Genomic DNA, 22006 nt, shown 5'->3' with positions numbered 1-22006 from the left:
GCATATAAAAAAGGATACATTGCAATTTGTTATCTAGGAATTTCCCCAATGTTTTGAATTAAGCATATGGTATAGTTTAGCTGTATGTGCAATATTATCTTCATTAAACTGTTGATTACATTTGCAAAATGTAAATCTAAAAATAATGACTTATGATGTTCATGGAAAATGATTTTTCAGTAATCACACAAGTTCACGAAATGCCCTGATTTTATTATGGCAAGGTGACAGGTGTTTTTATTAGGGTAAATGTTTGGGCTCCAGGCTGACAGGAATGAAACAGAGCCATCTAATCAGCTTCTTTAAGCTAGGCACCTAGGGGACTATTCAGAGATTCTTTCTTCCTGCACAGTGCTGACTACCCGTCTGAGCAGACAATAGTGGTCACGGGAGTAAGGACCACGACGGGAAGATTTACGCAAAGACAAAGAACTGTAACACGCCCAGCGGGATGGTGCAGGTGCTCAGTAGTGTCCGACTCTGTGATCCCTATGGACTGTAGCCCCCCAGGCTCCTCTGTCCATGGGATTTTTTAGGCACGAATACTGGAGTGGGTTGCTGTTTCCTCTTCCAGAGGATCTTCCTGACTCAGGGATTGAGCCAGCATCTCCTGCATTGGCAGGTGGATTCTTTACCACTGAACCACTTGGGAATGAGGAGTGGAGGTTGTTTCGGCCAAGTTCGTTTGAATAATAGAAGCTAGAATTTAGAGAGTATTTGTTATGTGCTTCACACCATTCCAAATGTTTTGCATGTACTATCTCATTTAGTCTTCTACATTATGACAGACACAACCTTGGCACAGAGCAGTTGAGTGACTTACCAGATCATGTGTTTGGGCAGGTGGCAGAAATGGGTTTGGAAATCAGGCAAACTCCTGAATTCCCCACTCACAGCCAGTATGCTAAATTGTCTCCTCCATCAAATGTAGACATGGACTCAGTATCTTTTAAAATACATTACATTTCCATTCATTCAGCTTATTTTTAAGGATCCATTAACAAATATCTCTGTTTATTTCAAATGCCTCTATTAACAAAAGAATTAATAATCTTTCTCCATCTTCTTCTCTTAAAGAATTATATAAAATGGTATGCAGCTGTCTCTGATGCCATTTCATTATTCAATTTTAATATACCCAAATTTCATGTATTCTGGGTTAGTTTTTTTTTTTTTTTAATGGAGCAAGGATACACTGATCAGTAACTAGTTTCCAATACGCTATAAATATTTTCTAAAAGTCTACAGTTTCAGACACTGAGATCACAGCACTGTCCATTTATAGAGTTTCCAGTTTTTGACTTTCATTTTCCAACTAGTTGAAGGGTGGGGCAGTAAAACATTCCCCATAAATAAATGAAGTGCTATGATATTCCACACTTCTTTTACCACTAGCTGCTGACCATCTGTCGTAAAAAAGACACACCCTGGAAGGCAATCTCAAATTTTTAGAAACAGAAATAGCCATGGCAATATTTCCAGACATGAAATGTTGAAAAAAAAGTTATTGTTAAAAAAATCCAAGACAGAGTAACTTCCATCCTGTCCACTTTCTATAAGAATTATCATCATCCTGATTATCTTCCCCTAAAGCTATTGAGTTGCTATTAATACTGTGTTCCAGGCTCTGTGCTGTTTCATACATATTCTTTCACCACATCCTCATGTAAGTGCCAATGAAGTGGGCATCACTAATGTTACATTTTACACACAACTGATACTTGGAGGCATAAAGTAACTTGCCCAAGATCACATGAATAATAAATGAAATGACCAGATTTGAACCATATCTAACCACAGAGTTCACATTTTCAACCGTTACACTAGTGACATTACTCCCAGGATATATCTTCTCTGTTATGCGGGTGACGGTGATATTGGGTTTGTGTAAATTCCATGCTCCTTTAAAAGCCATTTTAACATGCAAACGTTACCATGAATAAAGTGTTTAGCCACGGAAATCAAAACATTTTGACTAAAATTGGTGAGGAAATATGTAACTTAAATCCACCTGATGTAGAGTTTTATATGAGAGAAGTTTTTCATGTACACCTTTATTAAGGAATCATTAAATATTAAAGTAGGCTACTCTAAAAGATACAATATTATTCAGAATAACTGAATCACACCTTTATTACAGTCTTTTCCTATTCATTATTAAAAAATAATTGGTAGGACTTCCAGGTTAGTATCAGGGCAAACCAGCAGAACCTAATATCCCTTTTTTCCTGATTTCCATTATAATACCCGTGAAGAATTACAAAAAGACCAACACTGGCAACAGTGTTGGAAACTAAAGAGAAGACCAGATGCCAAAGTCCTGAGGGGATTTTCACTCGTGCCAATGCTAAAGAGATTAACAACATATTCTTGGATTCGAACAGACGAATCAAAACCTGGTCCCAAAGAAAACAGAAAATGATGGATTCACTTTGTCTATGTCTAGCTATAGACGTAGCTTCACTCAAAGTGAAGTGAAAGTCGCTCAGTTGTGTCCATGGACTATATAGTCCATGGAATTCTCCAGGCCAGAATATTGGAGTGGGTAGCCTTTCCCTTCTCCAGGGGATCTTCCCAACCCAGGGATTGAACCCACTTCTCCTGGATTGCAGGCGGATTCTTTACCAACTGAGTTATGCTGCTGCTGCTGCTCTTGCTAAGTCACTTCAGTCGTGTCCAACTCTGTGCGACCCCATAGACGGCAGCCCACCAGGCTCCCCCGTCCCTGGGATTCTCCAGGCAAGACCACTGGAGTGGGTTGCCATTTCCTTCTCCAAGGCATGAAAGTGAAAAGGGAAAGTGAAGTCACTCAGTCGTATCCGACTCTTAGCGACCCCGTGGACTGCAGCCCACCAGGCTGCTCCATCTGTGGGATTTTCCAGGCAAGAGTACTGAAGTGGGTTGCCATTGCCTTCTACGAGGGAAGCCCAAAACGTATGTATTTGTATATATGTGATATATATGTATACACACACACACATATAGATGTATACTCACGTGACTGATCTGACTAAACATATATAGACTTTGAATGCAGAGCTACTGGTTGGTGTCGCTATCGTCTTTACTTCGTAAGCCATCTTTATAATGCTTCATTTCCAGTTTCCAGTGCCATTTTTCTTACACTGGAGCAAGAGTCAAAGAACGTGTGAATTTCTAGATTTCCATAGGATAATGGTGGCCATCTACATTTGAATCTCTCCACACATTTTCCTTAAAAGACATAAGGAAAAGGAAAGAAAGTAAAATTACCCAACACTCAAGCCTACAACATAAGCAGGAGACAGAACATGTTTAAACCTGGATGGACATGAGGAAATATGCATCTAAGCCCTGGAGAGTCAGTGCTGGTTCCCACCTAGGGAAGGAGTCAGGCTGGGATTGTGCCCAAGAGGGTGCAGGGGTCCAAGAGGGGAAGGGACTCAGGCTGTACCTGATAAAATAAACCCAGAAAGAGAAGCCCCCACACTGAGTGACCAACACCAAAAACTCTGAAACAAAAGACCTGAATGTACCCCATTGCGCATCTGGGAACGTGACTCAGTTTGGTCACCTTTGAGACATACCTAGTAAAAGTCTTCAACTTTAAATAATACTAGTGATAACAAAAACCTTCCAGACCTCTAGGTAAAAGGACCAAGTCACTTGTTAATGAAATAAGATCCAGGTAACATGAAATTTATCAACTGTGACATACGAAACAAGTATACAGTAAGGTAACACTGTCAAGAAACTCAAGGACAAAAAGTATATGAGACAAGGATCTTATATCAGTTCAACTGTTTTGGTATTATCAAGGCTGTAGGAAAGGCTTCAATACCAAGGAGAAATTCAAAGAATCCTGAGAAATCTATTAAAATATGAATTCCTCCAACTAAGAGGTAATTGAGAACACTTTAGGAATGGACAAGTGGTTAGCACAGAATATATTATTATAGATCTAAGACAAAAGTAAAATTGTGGACAAGGGTAGAAAAACAGCATTATAATATTATATGCTCAGACAAAGTAGAAATAATACAACTAAAAATAGCACTGAAAGAGAAAGGTAAGACAAAGGATAGAATTGAATAACTTGTTGATGTTCTTACAGGTAATAAGTAGAAGTCAAAGATAACATTTAAAGCTGACAAACCAAACAGCAGAACCTAAAAAGTGACTAAGAGAATTACATAAATATATTAATATAATGATGCTACTGGAATAAACCATACATTGATCTCATCAAAGATAAAAAAAACAAATATAATATAAAACAACACAACAGAGCTAAGAAAAATTATAGTTAAAGCAACATATAAAAACTCATTTACTGAAGTAAAATATTTTCTGGTTGGATCACAAAGAAAAACCTAATATTATACCTAACAACTACAAAATACACATTCTTTTCGAGGCTAGCCGGCACAGATTCCAAGAAAGTGAGACAAGTCTCAAATTTAAAAGGACTGAATAATAAAAAGTATGTCCTCTTACAACAATAGGATTAAACTAGAAATCAATAATCTAACTGAGAAAATCTGAAATTTTGGAAAATAAATGGGTCTAAACACATGGATCAAAGAAGAAACCATTTGCACATTTCCACCATTATTCTTAACAAAGATTTTGCCATAAATTCCACCTTGTCAGATATACCAAGATTGAAATCTTAGCTTTTCTGTTATCAGGTAAACTTGGTACACTTTGCTATAATGGTACTTATCAGAAGACAATAAAGCAATGTCTACAGAGTAATAAGGAGAACAGATTTGATAAGAATTCTTTGTCAAATTATTACTTATATTTGAAGGTAACAGAAAGATATTCTTCCACATACGAAGATTTTTTTAAAAACCTTATCATTTATGTTCCTCTATGAAAATTACTTTAAAGTATTAACCAACTAATGAAAAGATCATTAAAATTAGGAACTGAGAATGTGAAAGTTAAGGAATATTTGTAATATAAAAAGTAACTTATAGATCAATATACATAATTTCTCTATATGTGATTACAAAGGTTTATAAAGAAGAAAAACTCTGGAAGAGAGTTATAAGACTTACAATATTATGTTTCAGAAAGCTGGTTCTGTGATCCCAGATTGAATTGGAAAGCATTTGAAAGAAGAAAATACACAGGATAATAAAATATTCTTTGGGTATTTCTGCTTCTAGCCAAGATGGAGTAACAGGCAGACTAGACCTATCCTCCTACCTAAAACAACCTAAAGAGAAACAGAATATATGAAACAACAATTTTCAAAAGATGAGATATCAGGCAAAGGACAGTGATCCCTAAGTGACAGGAAACCCAGGAATTCTTATCACTGTCCTCAATTATTACCATAAGAATAGTAAGGTTCCCAGCCCTGCTGCAGGGATGGGAAATTGAGGGATCGCCCCATGGACTCCCTGACTTGACAGCTGAGGCGCCAGGGAGCCCCTAAGTTGACAGGATAGAGAGCCAGAGGAGACGGAGGCACAGGAAGAGGAGCTTGGGGATTTGTAGAAGGCCCCGTACAATATTCAGCTGAGCACTGATCAGACGTATGTGAGAGAGCTACGCCAAACTAGGGAAAGAACTATCTGAAAGACGAAAGGAACCAGCACCCCGCATTCACATGGGCTTAGAAACAGTTATATCTACTCCCATCTGCCAGACTGGAAAAACTTAAATTCCAAGGGCATTCGGTAGATTACTCAGAAGGTTTTGACTCAGCAGTGAAGACTAGGTTGTCCACAACCAGACACTGATATGGACCTGCCTAATAAATCATAAAGGCAATATCCTGAAGGCTCCAAGTGTCCTCAACTGCATTTCAGTACAAATCAAGAAGATTCATAATAATAAATAAATATCCAAGAAAGTAAAATGTACAACGTCTGGCATCGAATCAAAGATGAAAAGTCATGGAAACAAGACCCACAATGAGGTGACTGACTAATCACTATCAACCCAGAACTGACATAGCTGTTGGAATTAGCAGAGGACATGAAAACAGTTATTAAAACTATATTCTGTATGTTTAGAAAGTTGGATTAAAAAAGATATAAAAGATCCAAACTGGACTTCTAAAGTGAAAACTTGCAACATGTGAGATGAAAACCAGACTGGATAGAGGCAAAACATTCTCAGACATAAATTGTAGGGATATTTTCTTAGATCAGTCTTCCAAGGCAAAAGAAAGAAGAGCAAAAATAAACACACGGGAACTAATCAAACTTAAAAGCAAAGGAAATCATCAACAAAATGAAAAGACAATCTACCAAATGGGAGAAAATATTTGCACATGATGCAACTGATGAGGAGTTAATATCCAAAACATACAAACAGCTCATACAAAGCAGTATGAAGAAAACAAATAACCCAATCAAAAAATAGGCACAAGAACTAAATAGACATTTCTCCAAAGAAGACAGGTGGCCAATAGGCACATCAAAAAATGTTCAACATCACTAATTATTAGAGAAGTGCAAATCAAAATACAACGAGGTTATCACCTCACATCAGTCAGAATGGCCATCATCAAAAAATCTACAAACAATAAATGCTGGTTCCTTTTTCTAGGAACACTTCTACACTGTTGGTGGGAAAATAAGTTGTTGCAGTCACTGTGGAAAATAATATCGAGGTTCCCTAAGAAACGAAAATAGAGTTATCATATGATTCAGCAGTCCCACTCCTGGGCACATATCCTAAAAAGATGGAAACTCTAAATCAAAAAGATACAGTGCTTACAGCAGCACTGTTACAGTAGCCAAGACAGGGAAACAACCTACGTGGCCGCCAAGTGACGACTGGTTTAAGAATATGTGGTGATGTATCCAGCCCAGGCTGGATGCATGAGACAAGTGCTCAGGCCTGGTGCACTGGGAAGACCCAGAGGAATCGGGTGGAGAGGGAGGTGGGAGGGGGGACCGGGATGGGGAATACATGTAACTCCATGGCTGATTCATATCAATGTATGACAAAACCCACTACAATATTGTAAAGTAATTAGCCTCCAACTAATAAAAATAAATGAAAAAAAAGAAAAAAGAATATGTGGTGATGTAGACCATGGAATATTAGTCATAAAAAAGAATGAAATACTGCCTTTTGCAGCAATATGGATGGACCCAGAGAATATCACACTAAGTGGAGTAAGTCAGACGGAGAAAGACAAATATATTACTTATACGTGGAATCTAAAAAATAATACAAATGAATCCATATACAAAAGAGAAGCAGACTCACAGACATAGAAAACAAATTTATGGTGACCAAAGGGAAAGGGAGGAGATGAAGGGTACATTAGGGGTACAGGATCAACAGATACAAATTGCTCTGCATAGAATAGGTGAGCAACGAGGACTTACCGCAAAGCACAGGGAACTATAGTCAATAACTTGTATGATGGAAGCTATAATGGAAAATAATCTGAAAAATGTGTACCGATAACTTTGACACCAGAAATTAACACAATATTGTAAATCAGCTATATTTTAATACAAACAAGTGATATTATAAATTCTGAATATTTTAATTGCAAATTTGACTGTAAGATTATTGATGATTAATATAAGATTCAAAAATACTAAGCTAATAACTTGCATTCAGATATTTTAAATATGCAGAATTCATGACTCCTTTAAAAGACATACATCCAAGGACATATTCATTAGGAAGAAAAGGCAATCTACAGAATAGGAGAAAATATCTGCTAACAATATATATAACAAGGATATATAATAATATCCAGAATATATAAAGAACTTCTACAACTCAATAGTAACAACAACAAAAATCTCATTTAAAAACAGATGAAGGACTCAAGTAGATATTTCTCCAAAGAAGATACACAAATGATCTGCAAACACATGAAAGATACTCAATATCACTAAATACAAGGGAGATGCAAGTCAAAATCACAATTAGATATCACTTCACATCCATCAGAATGGCTCATAGCAAATTTTTTTTAAGGGAAGGAAAGAATCAGTGCTGGTGAGGATGAAGAGATACTGGAACTCTTGTACACTGTTGGGAATATAAAATGGTACTGCTACTATGGAAAACAGTACAGTAGTTCTTCAAAAAACTAGAAATAGAATTACCACGCAGTGCAGCAATTTCACTTCTATGTGTATAATCCAAAGAATTGAGAGCAGGGTCTCAAAGAGATATTTGTACACCTATGCTCATAGCAGCATTATTCACAAAAGCCAAAGGGTGAAACAACACAAGTGTCCAACACTGGATATATGGAAAATCAAAATGTGGTATATACCAGTGGGATATTAATCAGTCTTTAAAAAGGAAGGAAAGTCACATGCTATATGAATGAACTAAAGGAAACAAGCCAGTCACAAAACCACGAATACTGTAGAATTTCACCTGTATGAAGTATCTACAGCAGTCAGATTTATAGGGACAGAAAGTAGAAGGGTGGTTGCCAGGGGCTGGGGAGAGAGGGAAGTAGAAAATTGTTGCTTAATGTATATATAGTTTTAGTTTGGCAAGATAAAAGTTTCTGGAGATTAGTTATATAACAATGTGAATACAGGTAACACTACTGAACTGTACACTTAAAAATGGTTAAGATAGTAAATTTTGTTATGTGTATTTGTCACATTTAAAAATAAAATTTCAAAAAAGAAAAATATATTGAACGGATTTAAAAGAAGAGTAAGAATTAAGAAAAAAAAAACTTGAAGGCATACTAACAGAATCTATCCAAAAGGGAATATATAGAGAAAAAAATAATTACAAAAAAAAAAAAAACAAACAAAAAGAAAAGAGCATCAATCAGCAGGGGGAAGATTTAGGTGAGAAGACAAATACCTCCATTCTTCCCAAATTAATTTTTGTGGTTAATCTCATTTATTTTTTTGTGATTGAGGTTATATAATTTATACTACATAATCATTACCCATTCATGCATCATTGTATTATAAGATATATTTTAAAATCCTGCTTTTCTTTTAAAAACACCACTTAATAATCCCTACGAGATATATATTCATGTACCTAAGGAGCCTTTGACTCATCTCAATTTATTTTTAAGTTTTTTTGCCACGGGGCATGTGAGATCTTACTTCACTGACCAGGGATCAAACCTGTGCCCCTTGCATTGGCAGTGTGGAGTCTTAACCACTGGACCACCAGGGAAACGTGAGACTTGTCAAGGAAATTTTGTAAAGGAAATATAATGGGGAGGGGTATATAAATATACTCTAGAAGTTATATTAATAGCAGATTACAGATTACAACAGTCAGGTGCTAACACAAGAACAGATAAGCCAGTGGATTAAAACAGATGGCACCCAGACAGATCGTAGCAGTAATCAGAACATAAAGTGGTACTACAAATCAGTAAAAAAGGAAATATTCAATAATAATAACAATGAAATTATTATTCAGTAATAACTACTCAAAAATCAGTCTGAGTTGTCTTAATGTTTTAAATAAAGCGTCATTTTAGTTTAGAGTTTCTTAAACTTTGGCTCATTAAGTATTATAACTGCTTTAGGCTTCATGGTATCTGTGAAAATGGGATGAAAAGTGACTTATCTTTCCTTCAACATTCCTCTTAAAATTGAATCCATGAGGTGGGGAAAGTCTTTATAGTTTCATAGTAAGTTTTTAAGATATTTCACATTATCAGATAATATTTGATTGTCACCATCCTTATAATAATAAGGGGCTTCCCTTGTGGCTCAGATGGTAAAGAATCAGCCTGCAGTGTGGGATTGAACCCAGGATCGAACCTGGGTTGGAAAGATATTATACCATCTAGATCAGTTTCCCATTGATCAGAAAGGAACAGCATTCCTTCCATTATAATTAGGGGCTCTGCTTATGTTTATATAAGTTTAATGAAACATAAAATAAGTTCAAAAATCCTTTGAAAGGACTTGAAACAAATTATAGGCAGCTTATCAAGATGAAAAGCAGAGAAACCATACAGAATCAGAAAGAACTTGGAGAGGTGATGTCCCCTACAATTGACAAATATGCACTGTATCTTGAAACAGATGAAAAATAGAAGTCAAGGAACTCCTATTACAAAGAATGTCACCCACCCCAAAACGGAATTTCTTCTAAAATTTAGTATTTTGAAGCAGACTTGAGAGGAATTGATAATTATGCCACTAGGGAAACTCGGGATGTTTTCAGACACCCGACTCTGTTACTGCCATTACTGGCATTCCTCTTTCATCAGACCCTTTTGAAATTTTCAAAAACTATCATCATCTTGAAAATGGTATTTCCAAGTAAATATCTTACTGAGAAAAGTTCCAGAACTCTGGGCACAGACTGAGTGTCTCTGACATTTGGCTGTCCATTTGTTTTTACTGCTTTGGAAGAGATGCTCCCGACGTCAGTGAGACTGGATGCTTTCTGCCTTGGCAGGCGTGGGTGCCAAATGCTCCACCACTGGTACTGAACAAACGCTTGCCTAATGTTGTGAGAAGCATCCATTTTATCGGGACAGTGGGGCCTGAATCATTGTTTTCAAGATCTTTCATCCATAAATGGTAACAGGATGAGAGCAGCTCTTCACTTATGAAACAGACACTTGCTGAATTTGCAGAGGAAAATCTTGAGATGCTTGATTAGATACTGGGCAGAAATTTTACTTTTTTCCAAATAGAAAAGGAAAACCACTCTCTCATGGTTTCACACCCTGGGACAATACTGTTGGTGACAACATTCTGGTTACAGCCCTGCAGTCAACATTGTGTCCATTGCTGGAGGATGCAGAGCTCTTGTTCTCTTTAGGATGGGCCACTAGAAGTTCTCCTCTGATACTGAGGAAAGACCTTCTGAAATATGCATTTAAGGGTGGCCAAACTTCTTCCAGTTCCTCTGCAAGCAGAAGCAAATATATGCCAAAGTCCTAAAGGTAACTTCTGACCAAGCTAATCTTAAGACTGAAATGTGGAATTCCACTGAAATGTGAAATGTGGATGGATAGTCCAAAATTTGGTGATATGGATGAACATCAATGACTGGGACTTTACTAAAGATCAAAACTTCTGTGACTCTTGGGACAGAGGAAATTACTCAAAATAAATTCAACTGTTTCTCAACTCAAGCCTCATTTGGCCAAGTATGCCACAGAGCTTTGATTCCATTGGCTATTACGTGCTTTTACAAGCCATGGTTTATGACATTTTAGCCACAAAACAAAACAAAAAAATCAAAACTGATTGGGTGTAAAGGCTGACCCATATGTTGTCATAGCAAAATGACTCAAAACTTTCTCCTGCTTATATAAGTCAAACTCCAATAGCCTTCACAGTGAAAGTTGGCAGTAAGCTGAAGTTCAAGTTTTGTTTTGCTTGGAAATTTTTATTTCCTTTTTATCATAAAGTAAGTATTAATTTTTGTATTAAAAATGAGTGAGAGGCAGAGGTTTTCAAAGAATGTCATATTTTCTATGTGTACACAGCAAAGAATATGTAATCAATATCTAATACCATAAAAATAAATTCTATCTAAGCTTTTGTGCATATGCTTAGGTACATTTTTTTGTAATCTCTGTTTTCAGAGTCTCAAAGAGGTCTATGATTCAAAAACCTGAGGAAAAAAAACTCCATTCCTCTGATTTAGATATTGACCTCATGGAACATAAAATCATGTCACAATAGTCCAAGAATTACATGGAAGAAACTCAGACCACAACACTTAGAAGAAAATATGGATAAATATTTGACCCATTTCAAGCTGAGAAAAATGGTTCTGAACAAAAAAACAAGAGGAAAAATAATAAATTAATTCAAATGGTCATTCTCTAGCTCAATTAAATATTTAATTTCAAATCATTTATATCTAAGGGTAAAATCTAAACTTTAGAAGATGAGGCTATTTCCAGATCTTCCCTCCCTTCCTTGGTCTTCCATTCTCCTAGCAGGCAAGAGAACAGGTCTTCTGATCCTCTGTAGGAAGCAAACAGTACCCTATCCAATTTCTTAGCATGGCTTCTTCTATAAAGACCTCTCGTAGAGGGTCAGCCACTGAGGACGATCTTGTTCCTCATATTATACATATACATGTATATATGTGTGTGTGTATGTATACACACACAGTATTTGTGAAGGCATTTCTTCTTTTAAAAATCTTTTATTTGCAAGCTATACTATCATTTTCACATAAAAGCAATCCTTCTCAGTCCAGTGCAGATGTTTCTGGAGCTTCTGACCTCAGAGGGGAAGAGAAAGAGGGGCAGTACCTGATGGTTGTCCACACATCGAAGCCATCCAGAGGCTTGGTGCCAGCTATGCTGCCCCCGGCCAGCTTCACCAAGGTGGGCAGCCAGTCAGAAATGTGGATGAGCTCCCGGGTCTTCACGCCCTTCCGCTTCAGCAAGGGGCTGGCCACAAAGCCCACCGCTCGCACGCCTCCCTCCCACAGGCTCCACTTTCTTCCTCGGAGGGGCCAGTTGTTGCCCCCCGCCAAGGTCTGTCCGCCGTTATCTGAAACACAGTCAGGTCGCGGTGTGAGGACAAGCTTAATGACCAGACACGTGGAAGAAAGACTTGGATGTGTGCTGTTATTAAACAGTGCTTCAGAATTCAAAAGGGAAATTCCTCTTTCCCGTCTTCTGTACCAACGACCCTCCTCCCACCCAACATCACCCTCCGTCTGACAGACATGACCACTGGGCAGCCTGGGACACGTCTGATGGGAGACCATGAAATCCTCCATGGAGAAAGCCACTGAAGAACAAGGAAGGCCTCTGAGGGGAACTGCTTGGGCTCTGCTGAGCACTGACCAAGATTCAAATGCACGCGTGCAAGTTTGTGTAACACAGGAGAATGAACCCAGGTAGGCAGAAAAGGAAAGTCAAAGTGTTAGTTGATCAGTCCTGTTCAACTCTTTGTGATCCCATGGATTGTAGCCACCAGGCTCCTCCGTCCATGGAATTCTAAAGGCAAGAATACTGGAATGACCTCCCTCCTCCAGGGGAATCTTCCCGATCCAGGGATGGAACCGGGTCTCCCACATTGCAGACAGATTCTTTACCATCTGAGCCACCAGGGAAGCCCCTCCTGATACACAAAAAGACACCTCTGAGTAAGTTTCACTTAGAAACCTAAAGCTCCTAGTGAGTGGGGAGAGTGAACCTTTTTATTTTCTTCCTGGAAAATTTTTCTAACATTTAAACTGGTCATGGGATTAACATTTGACTCCCTGGTGATTTGAACTCTTGCTTAAGTGTGAAAGTTGAAAACTTTGCCAGTGGGCTAAATATCTCGGCACATAGAAAAGTTGGGTGGAAAAAATAATTGCAAGAAAAATTCTTGACAAGACGGCAGGACAAAGCTGTATTGTAAGATGTGTGCTAGGGAAAAGAAGGTTTCTCTTCCAAGACAACTGAGGGAGTGGAGGACACTGGGGGAGTCGGAGAAGTTACACGGGCGACCTCAATATCTGACCAGTTGGGTGGGGCTCAGACTCAGAAACTGAGTTAGGCTATAGAAAATAAACATCATATTTCTATACACTGAGGTCGTAGAATCATATTATCTCCCAAAGTACCTGCACGCTTAGGTGATTTCAGAGACATTTTAAATAACACTTATTTACATGTAAAACTGAAGTGAAGTGAAAGTTGCTCAGTCATGTCTTACTTTGTGATCCCATGGATGGTAGCCCACCAGGCTTCTCTGACCATGGAATTCCCCAAGACAGAGTACTGAAGAGGGTTGCCATACCCTCCTCCAGGGGATCTTCCCAACCCAGGGATCAAACCTGGGTCTTCCACATTGCAGACAGATTCTTTAACCATCTGAGCCACTCGGGAAGCCCATATATTTACATGTATATTATATCCCAATTAACTGTTTTCCTAAAAGCCACTATTGTCCAAATGAACCACGGGGCTGGGTGCAGTATGACAGATCTGCTCTATAGAACAAATATATAAAGAAATCTTGGAGAAGCAAATGGTAAGCCACTCCAGGATTCTTGTCTGAAAAATCCCACGGACAGAAGAGCTTGCCAGGCTACAGAGCAATGGGTTGCCGAGCTGGACATGACTGAGTGACTAAGCATGCACGTATAAAGAAATCTTAACACAGAAATCAAGCTCTACCACAGCCAAAGGATTCTCACGTAAGGAAGGAGAACCAGCCTTTGTTAAGCACCCACTCTGCACTAGGCACTGCTTTAATTTCATATTATCACAGAATCTGGAGTCTGATAGACCTGGAATTGAAGCCTGATGCCAGCCACTCACTAGCTGTGTGACCCGGGGAAATACACTGCCAAAGTTTCCTCACCTTTAATGTAGAGACAATAATTTCTACCTCATTCATATATTTTGGTAAGAATTAAGTCACATCATTTATGACAGTTGTCTGGCTAGGGACCTGGAACAATCTAAGTGCTCAATAAATGGGAGCTAATATTTATATTAGAAATTACATATATTTTCCAGCATCAGGGCCTTACATTAGAAAAGGCCCTGATGCTGGGAAAAATTGAAGGCAGGAAGAGAAGGGGACGACAGAGGATGAGATGGTTGGATGGCATCAGCGACTCAACGGACATGAGTTTGGGTAAACTCCGGGAGCTGGTGATGGACAGGGAGGCCTGGCATGCTGCAGTCCATGGGGTCACAAAGAGTCAGACATGACTAAGCAACTGAACAACAACATTATTTATATCAATACAGATAGTCTAGTATTATAACTCTTTTGTCATGAAACAGAGAGAGAGAGAGAGGAAGGGGGAGAGAGAGATTTGAAAAAGCCAAACTGCCCTTAACTGGCAACGTTAGGATTCAAAGTCTGTGTGACTCCCAGTCACTTCCTGCCCCCTGAGCGCCCTGCTCCTGATGTGCCTGGAGTGGAGTGGGTTTTTTAGGGACGTTAAGTTTCACTTCCCTGAGAAAAATATAATAAACACAGTCCCTCTCAACCATGTGCATACAATCCCCGTGACACAGCAGGACAGCTGCTTCAAGGAGACAGTGACTCCCTCCAGAGGTGTCCCTGCTGCTGGTGGGGAGGAAATTCAAGGCTCTACTGTCAGGGGGGCTTCTGACCAAGCCCTTGACACAACAGGTCTTTGCTTCTTCTCTGGGCCTCAAGAAGGGGAGAGGGAAGAGTCTTGAGCCATATTAGATGAAGGGAACAATTCTTTAACACGTGAGTGGGTGACAGTCAATCTCATCATTGGCTATCAGACTTCCAAGAACCTTTTCTGAAACCTCACATCTCTTCCTGACAAAACAAATGGTCATCCAGGCCACTTTATTAAATACACATTCTATTTCACATGAGCCTTTGACTGTGTGGATCACAATAAACTGGAAAATTCTTAAAGAGATGGGAATACCAGACCACCTTACCTGACTCCTGAGAAATATGTATGCATGTCAAGAAGCAACAGTTAGAACTGGACATAGAACAACAGACTGGTTCCAAATCGGGAAAGGAGTACATCAAGGCTGTATATCGTCACTCTGATTACTTAACTTATATGCAGAGTACATCATGTGAAGTGCCAGGCTGGATGAAGCACAAGCTGGAATCAAGGTTGCTGGGAGAAATATCAATAACCTCAGATAAGCAGATGACACCACACTTATGACAGAAAGCGAAGAAGAACTAAAGAGCCTCTTGATGAAAGTGAAAGAGGAAAGTGAAAAAGGTGGCTTAAAACTAAACATTCAGAAAACTAAGATCATGGCATCTGGTCCCATCACTTCATGGCAAATAGATGGGGGAAACAATGGAAATAGTGACAGACTTTATTTTGGGAGGCTCCAAAATCACTGCAGATGGTGACTGCAGCCATGAAATTAAAAGACGCTTGCTCCTTGGAAGAAGAGCTATGACCAACCTAGACAGCATATTAAAAAGCAGAGACATTACTTTGCCAACAAAGGTCTGTCTAGTCAAAGCTATGGTTTTTCCAGTAATCATGTATGGATGTGAGAGTTGGACTATAAAGAAAGCTGAGAGGCAAAGAATTGATGCTTTTGAACTGTGGTGTTGGAGAAGACTCTTGAGAGTTCCTTGGACTGCAAGGAGATCCAACCAGTGCATCCTAAAGGAAATCAGTCCTGAATATTCACTGAAAGGACTGATGCTGAAGCTGAAACTCCAATACTTTGGTCACGTGATGCGAAGAACTGACTCATTGGAAAAGATCCTGATGCTGGGAAAGATTGAAGGTGGGAGGAGAAGGGGATGACAGAGGATGAGATGGTTGAATGGCATCACTGACTCAACTGACATGACTTTGAGCAAGCTATGAGAGTTGGTGATGGACAGGGAACCTTGGTGTGCTGCAGTTCATGGGGTCACAAAGAGTCAGACACGACTGAGTGACTGAACTGATCTGAGACCCTACATGTTCAAAACAAGGGGCACCATCTTTAGATAAAGGGAATTCCTCCATGCTCCTTATTCTTCACTGAGTATTAGTCACCAATAATCAATGCATCAGAACTTAAAAGAAGGTGCTACTCATGTGATACAAAAATACACTGGAGTGCTCGCTTCGGCAGCACATATACTAAGATTGGAACGATACAGAGAAGATTAGCATGGCCCCTGCGCAAGGATGACACGCAAATTCGTGAAGCGTTCCATATTTAAAAAAAAAAAAAATACACTGGAAAAATGTAGTTAAGGATATCTACGACAGCACTCATTTCCCTCTGCTCTCTGGATTGCTATAAATCAGGGGTCCCCAGCATCTCGGATTTAATGCCTAATGATCTGAGGTGGAGCTGATGCAGTAATAATAGAAATGAAGTGCACAATAAATGTAATGTGCTTGAATCATGCCCAAATCATCCCCTGGACTTGGTTTGTGGAAAAATTGTCTTACACAAAACCAATCCCTGGTGCCAGAAAGGTTGGAGACCGCTGCATGATACTGGCTCAGTGCTTGTAGGAGGCGCCTGCTGTGTCCATTTTTGATAGATATACTCCTTTGAAACATTAGGCAATGTCTCTTTCAATTCTACCTATTTGTTAGAGCTCAAAGCAAAAACGCTGGGTGATGACGATGACAGCAATAAGAGCAGAGGTGATGGAGATAGGGTGGGCTGGGTCTGCAATCTGATTTTAGGAGCAGCCTTGAGGTATGACTCAGAAAGGAAAATACTCTGGGCTGTAAAGAGAATTTGGCCTCCGCTGCTACTGTAGGAGCTGGAAGGTGCTTCCACGTCTTATTTGGGAGGCGCTGATGCAGTGAGTGTGGCTGTTTTTGCCGTTAGCGTCTGTGATGTTTTTCCCATTAGCAATGAAGAGTGAGTCTACTATCTGTTATCGACGTGGCTTCCTCCATCATTTTTCTGAGAGCACCCCAGGGAGAAAGCGCTGTTAATCGACACACCTGCAGCTCATTCTCTTGGGCTCCCCAGTCACAAAGCCAACTGCAGATCTACGGCATGAAGAGGGCCATTCAGCTTTGCCAGGGACCTGGCCGGGAGGCATTGGCTGATAGTCGCCACTTCTCAGCAAAAAATTCACAGACTTAGGCCTTTGAGAAATAGGGTACTGTCCACCAGTTCTAGGACAGTCTCACAGGTATTTCAAAGAGTTAGATATAAAAGTGATCAAAGTAACAACAAGAATAAAGTCAGCTCACTTGAAAGAAAGTAGTGAAGGGGGTTTCCAATATTGTTCACTTAAGTCTGATATAAATTAAAATTCAAAAGGACATTGATGGAACCACTACCATTTCAAACACGATTCTTTTCATTTTCTCTCCTCATTTTCTTTTTGGCAACAGTTAATCTTTGTTCTTGTTAAGAATTAATTTTCAAGAGAGATTTTTCTTGTTTCATTTCCCAACTGACTTAGGAAAAACTTCCAAATCAAAATAAGATGACTCCAACTAGCATAGTAAGCTATGAAACTTTTTTTTTTTTTTTTCAGGGAAAACGTTTTCTCAACAATGTTTTTGGCAGAAGAAAAACCTAATTATAAAATCATTGCCGTCTAGCAAAGAAATGTCAAAATAAAACAAATGTTGTCATCTACAGATGGTAAATCTCACTTTATTATTCATTATTGAACAAAAATAGCTGTCAAAAAGTCATGGAAAAACACTGGTTAGCCAAAGATCTGAGCAAATGCATTAAGCATGTTACAATGAAGCCTAATTCGCATCCAGCTGATAAAAATTAAGATGGAACCATGACAACAACACTGGTCTCGAGGACTCCTCCCCACGCAGTACAATGCTGTGACTTGGCTGTGGAAGGAAGGCTTCTCTGAACCGTCAGTGTATATTTCCATCTTGCTGCTCCCTGGGACCTTTCAACCTTGGCTAACCCAAAGCAGCCCCTCACTCTGACTTGGGGATCCTGGATCAAAAAGCAAGGAGGGCTCCAACAGCCTTGCACCAGGGCCTGGACTTCCCTCTCAACAGGACCACCCACTGGCGTGCGACTCGTGAGCAGACAACAGGATTTCAAAGATCTAGAAGCCTCTTTGTCCCATAAAAGGACCTGTACTCTGGTTGATTCTTTTAGACTGCAAATTGGAGAGTTAATCTATGTTTTAACCAAGGGTCCCCAACCTCTGGGATCTAATGCCTGACGATCCGAGATGGAGCTGATGTAATAATAGAAATAAATGTAACGCACTTGAATCATCTGAAACCATCCCCCTGCCCACCCCTCCGGTCCGTGAAAAGATCCAGGAAACGAGTCCCTGGTGCCGAAAAGTTTGGAGACTGGATCTAAAGGACTGGGTAAATTCAATCTTCTCCTGGTAAAAGCTTCTGGAGAGCATATCTACCCGGACATTCAATTTACCATCTGATGTTCTTCTCTTTCCCTCCTGCTCTACATCCAACACATTCATTTCTGCCAAGTTGACCTTGAAAATGGACTCCAATCCACCTCCCCCTCCTCCAGGGTTTGGCACTGCCCTCACCTGGACTCTTGGGGTAACATGTGGAACATTTCACATTGTCATCAGAGGCATGACAATGCCCCAAACCAATCAGGCCACGTGTGTGTTTCAAGACCTCTAATCGCTTCTCAATTGGCAAAAAGCTCAAACTTCCGTCCAACACCTAGAATCCTTCACATGTGGCTCCACACTACTTCTGGGTCATGGCTCCTGCCCATCTCCACAAAGCGCGCCCCCTGTTTCAGCCACAGGGAACCTGCTTCTGATGTTGGAATTGAGCACGCTGACTTTCTGTGGGTCCATGTGGGTTCCTTTGCCTAAAATGCCCTCGCTGTCCTTCCTGCCTGACTTCAATGTCACCTTGCTGCTTTTTTCCTTACTCCCCCAGACAGTCTGTCTCTCCACTGTCCTCCTGCATGTTCGTTATACTTCTCTATCACACTTATCTCTGCCTGGTGTTAATCAATCATTCATGGTTTATCGTCTGAGAGAACTCTGGCTCTCTAGGACAAGAATAATGTCTCATTCTTGTTTGCATTCCCAGGACCTCGCACAAGGCCTGCCAGAGAGGAGGGCTGGAGGATTTGAGGCTGGGGAAAGGGGACAAATAAGTGAATGGAAGAAAGGCCCTCAGAAATGCAGACTGAAGATACTAAAAGTTCTCTGATTACCATAGAGAAGTTTTCTGAGCCTTCATCCAGTCGCCCCATGACCTTGACTTTTAGGAAGCTGTTCTGCACACAGAGGCCGCTTATTTTACAGGATATTGGCAAGAGGCGCTCCTGGAACCCCACGAGGATTTAAGCACATCCAACCCACAAATACCGGAATTGTTTGTCCAATCTGGCACCCGATCAGTTACACTGAAATCAAAGGGGCCTGTTGGACTGCATTTGAGGAAGCACGGTCCTGGCCTGGAGAAGAGCCCTCACTCACCCCCTTAAACAATTCTTTATGGATTTCATGGCCCAGGGACCACTCCAGCTTTGGGGAAATGGAAGTAAATAACACAGACAAGGTCCTTTTACATGGAATGGGTAGAAAAAGAGAGATCTCAACATTGGAAGTAAGCAGTGGGTGACTAGGTGCTGTGGAGGAGCTGGAAGCAGAATGACAGGGCACCGCCAACCACCGTCTGAGACAGGAGAGCCCAGACACGAGGGGCATGAGGCTCAAGGGCCTGATTCAATTACACGCTAGATGGGACGTGTTCTGCATCGAGCTTCTTAATTAAAGACTAAGCGAACCATGCTTTTAAGAATACTCTGTTGCCAGAACATAAGGAAAACTTGAGCTGAACAATAACTATATATAAACACAAAGATGTCTAGCTGTTTTATGACTAATATTATTTCTCCCTATCATTTCTATGGCCACATTTCTAATTTTGCAGAAGCATACTCAAGGGAAAGAGTTGAGTGTTGTGACTTTGAGCAAATCACGCTGTTTCTAGGCCTAACTTCCCCCATTTGAAAAGTGAAGATAACAACAATACCGACTTTAACACAGAATCTGGCACAGAAGTAGTGCTTGATACACGTTAGCTATTTTCATTCATGGGGATCATCAAAGTATGCAGAGCAACACAGGCTCCTAGCTGGGTGTTTATTAAACAGATGCGAGAGTTAGGTATTATAACCAGCTTTTGTAGGAAGAAAGTATTCCAAGCATAGACCCTTCCAGGGAGCATTCTCTTCTCTGTATGTAATTTCTTAAGAGTCATAAAAACACAATGAGTTGTGAGGGGTTTTGTCGTTACGACTCCTTTCAGTTTTCATGAATTTAAAAAGAGCATGCATGCTCAGTCATGTCTGACTTTTTGTGACCCCGTGGACTGGAGTCCACTAGGCTCTTCTGTCCATGGGATTTCCCAGGCAAGAATACTGGAGTGGGTTGCCATTTCCTCCACCAGGGGATATTCCCAACACAGGGATCAAACCCACATCTAAGTCTCTTGCATTGGGAAGCGGATTCTTTATCACTGCACCACCTAGAAAGCCCCAAAGAGAGTACATCAATTATCAAAGAAAGAGGTACAGTGGTCATAGAGGTACAAATTTAAGGTACCAATTTAATTTGAACTGTTATTCAAATTAAATTTCAGAAAAGGAATCTTTATGCAGATGCTCATCTGAATATTTGTAGGAGTTTCAAATGGTTTGCAGCATTCAGGGTAGATTCATGCTCTGACCCCCAATTCCTAGCCAGACATAATCAGACTTTACATCTTGATTAAAAGAATCAGCAAAGGAGGGTGTTCCTGCCAAACTAGCATCAGGGGGACTCTGGTGGAATGGAATTGGCAGCCAGCCCCCAAATAACTGAGACAGCCACCAAAAGAGCTGAAGATAAAGGAAGATGGATGCAAGAAAAGGGCAAAATCAGGAATGAATGGGGATTAAGAAGAAAAAAAAAATTACACACAGTTGTAGTCAAAGATTTCCTCATTTTTACAGGGCTAATATCATTGCTTATAATGATGAGATACCAATGGGATTTTATCTTCTCTTTTAAAACTTAAGGATGAAAAGTCTCAAAAATCTGTTGAAAGATTGAAAACATTTGGTCTCAAAAGTTAAAATGGAACTGGGAACTGAAAAACAGCGTCCTAATTTATTGCATATTGGTAGGCAAATATCTAAACTTTTCTCTGAAATTTAAATCATAGGTAGTCACAGATCTTGGAGATCCTTAAATGAAAGTTGTAAGCACAAGATGTTATGAGTCACTCTCACTTAGAAGGCAGGGGTAACACTAGCTTTGATCTCCATGTTCTGGATCCCCTAACAAGTAGCACAGAAGCCCTGTGTTTGGAATATTTAGGGCCAAAAAAAGTACCAAATGTTTATTCAGTCCTTTCTTGCAGCTAAAGCTCTCCTTGTTTTTCTTGCAGTTTGATCTTGAAAGAATGCTTGACTTTTTTTTATACTAATAAAGTTATGAATTTCAGGGCAAACTAAAATGTTTTGGCATCTTGATGGAGTTTCATAGTTTACTCACAAATTATTTGACTCCCCTATCAGACTTGAAATCCCTTTAGGTAGCCAGATAATTTTTTTTTTTTTTTTTTACTAGTTTGTTTATCTGTCACTAATGTCAATCAAGAAGTGATAGATGAAAAAATATCAGAGAAGCACTTCAGAGTCCGGCAA

The 22006-nt window shown here is 39.7% G+C and overlaps 1 protein-coding gene and 1 non-coding gene across 4 annotated transcripts in view; one reads left to right on the top strand and one right to left on the bottom strand.

Moving 5' to 3' along the window:
• Window positions 1-22006, bottom strand: part of ARSB (arylsulfatase B) — a 158955-nt gene that overhangs the window by 69543 nt on the left and 67406 nt on the right. For all 3 annotated transcript variants that reach the window (XM_061158101.1, XM_061158102.1, XM_061158103.1), the window contains exon 5: window positions 12200-12443. In XM_061158101.1, the coding sequence (XP_061014084.1) occupies window positions 12200-12443 (244 nt within the window). The remainder of the gene's footprint in view (window positions 1-12199; window positions 12444-22006) is intronic.
• On the top strand, window positions 16474-16580 carry LOC133067482 (U6 spliceosomal RNA). The gene has a single exon (XR_009695274.1). It is a non-coding gene; the product is annotated as a U6 spliceosomal RNA (small nuclear RNA).

The sequence above is a fragment of the Dama dama genome, chromosome 12 (assembly GCF_033118175.1).
Source record: "Dama dama isolate Ldn47 chromosome 12, ASM3311817v1, whole genome shotgun sequence".
Classification (NCBI taxonomy): domain Eukaryota; kingdom Metazoa; phylum Chordata; class Mammalia; order Artiodactyla; family Cervidae; genus Dama; species Dama dama.
Note: the sequence above shows the minus strand (reverse complement) of the source record. Positions and strands in the feature narration are given on the sequence as shown.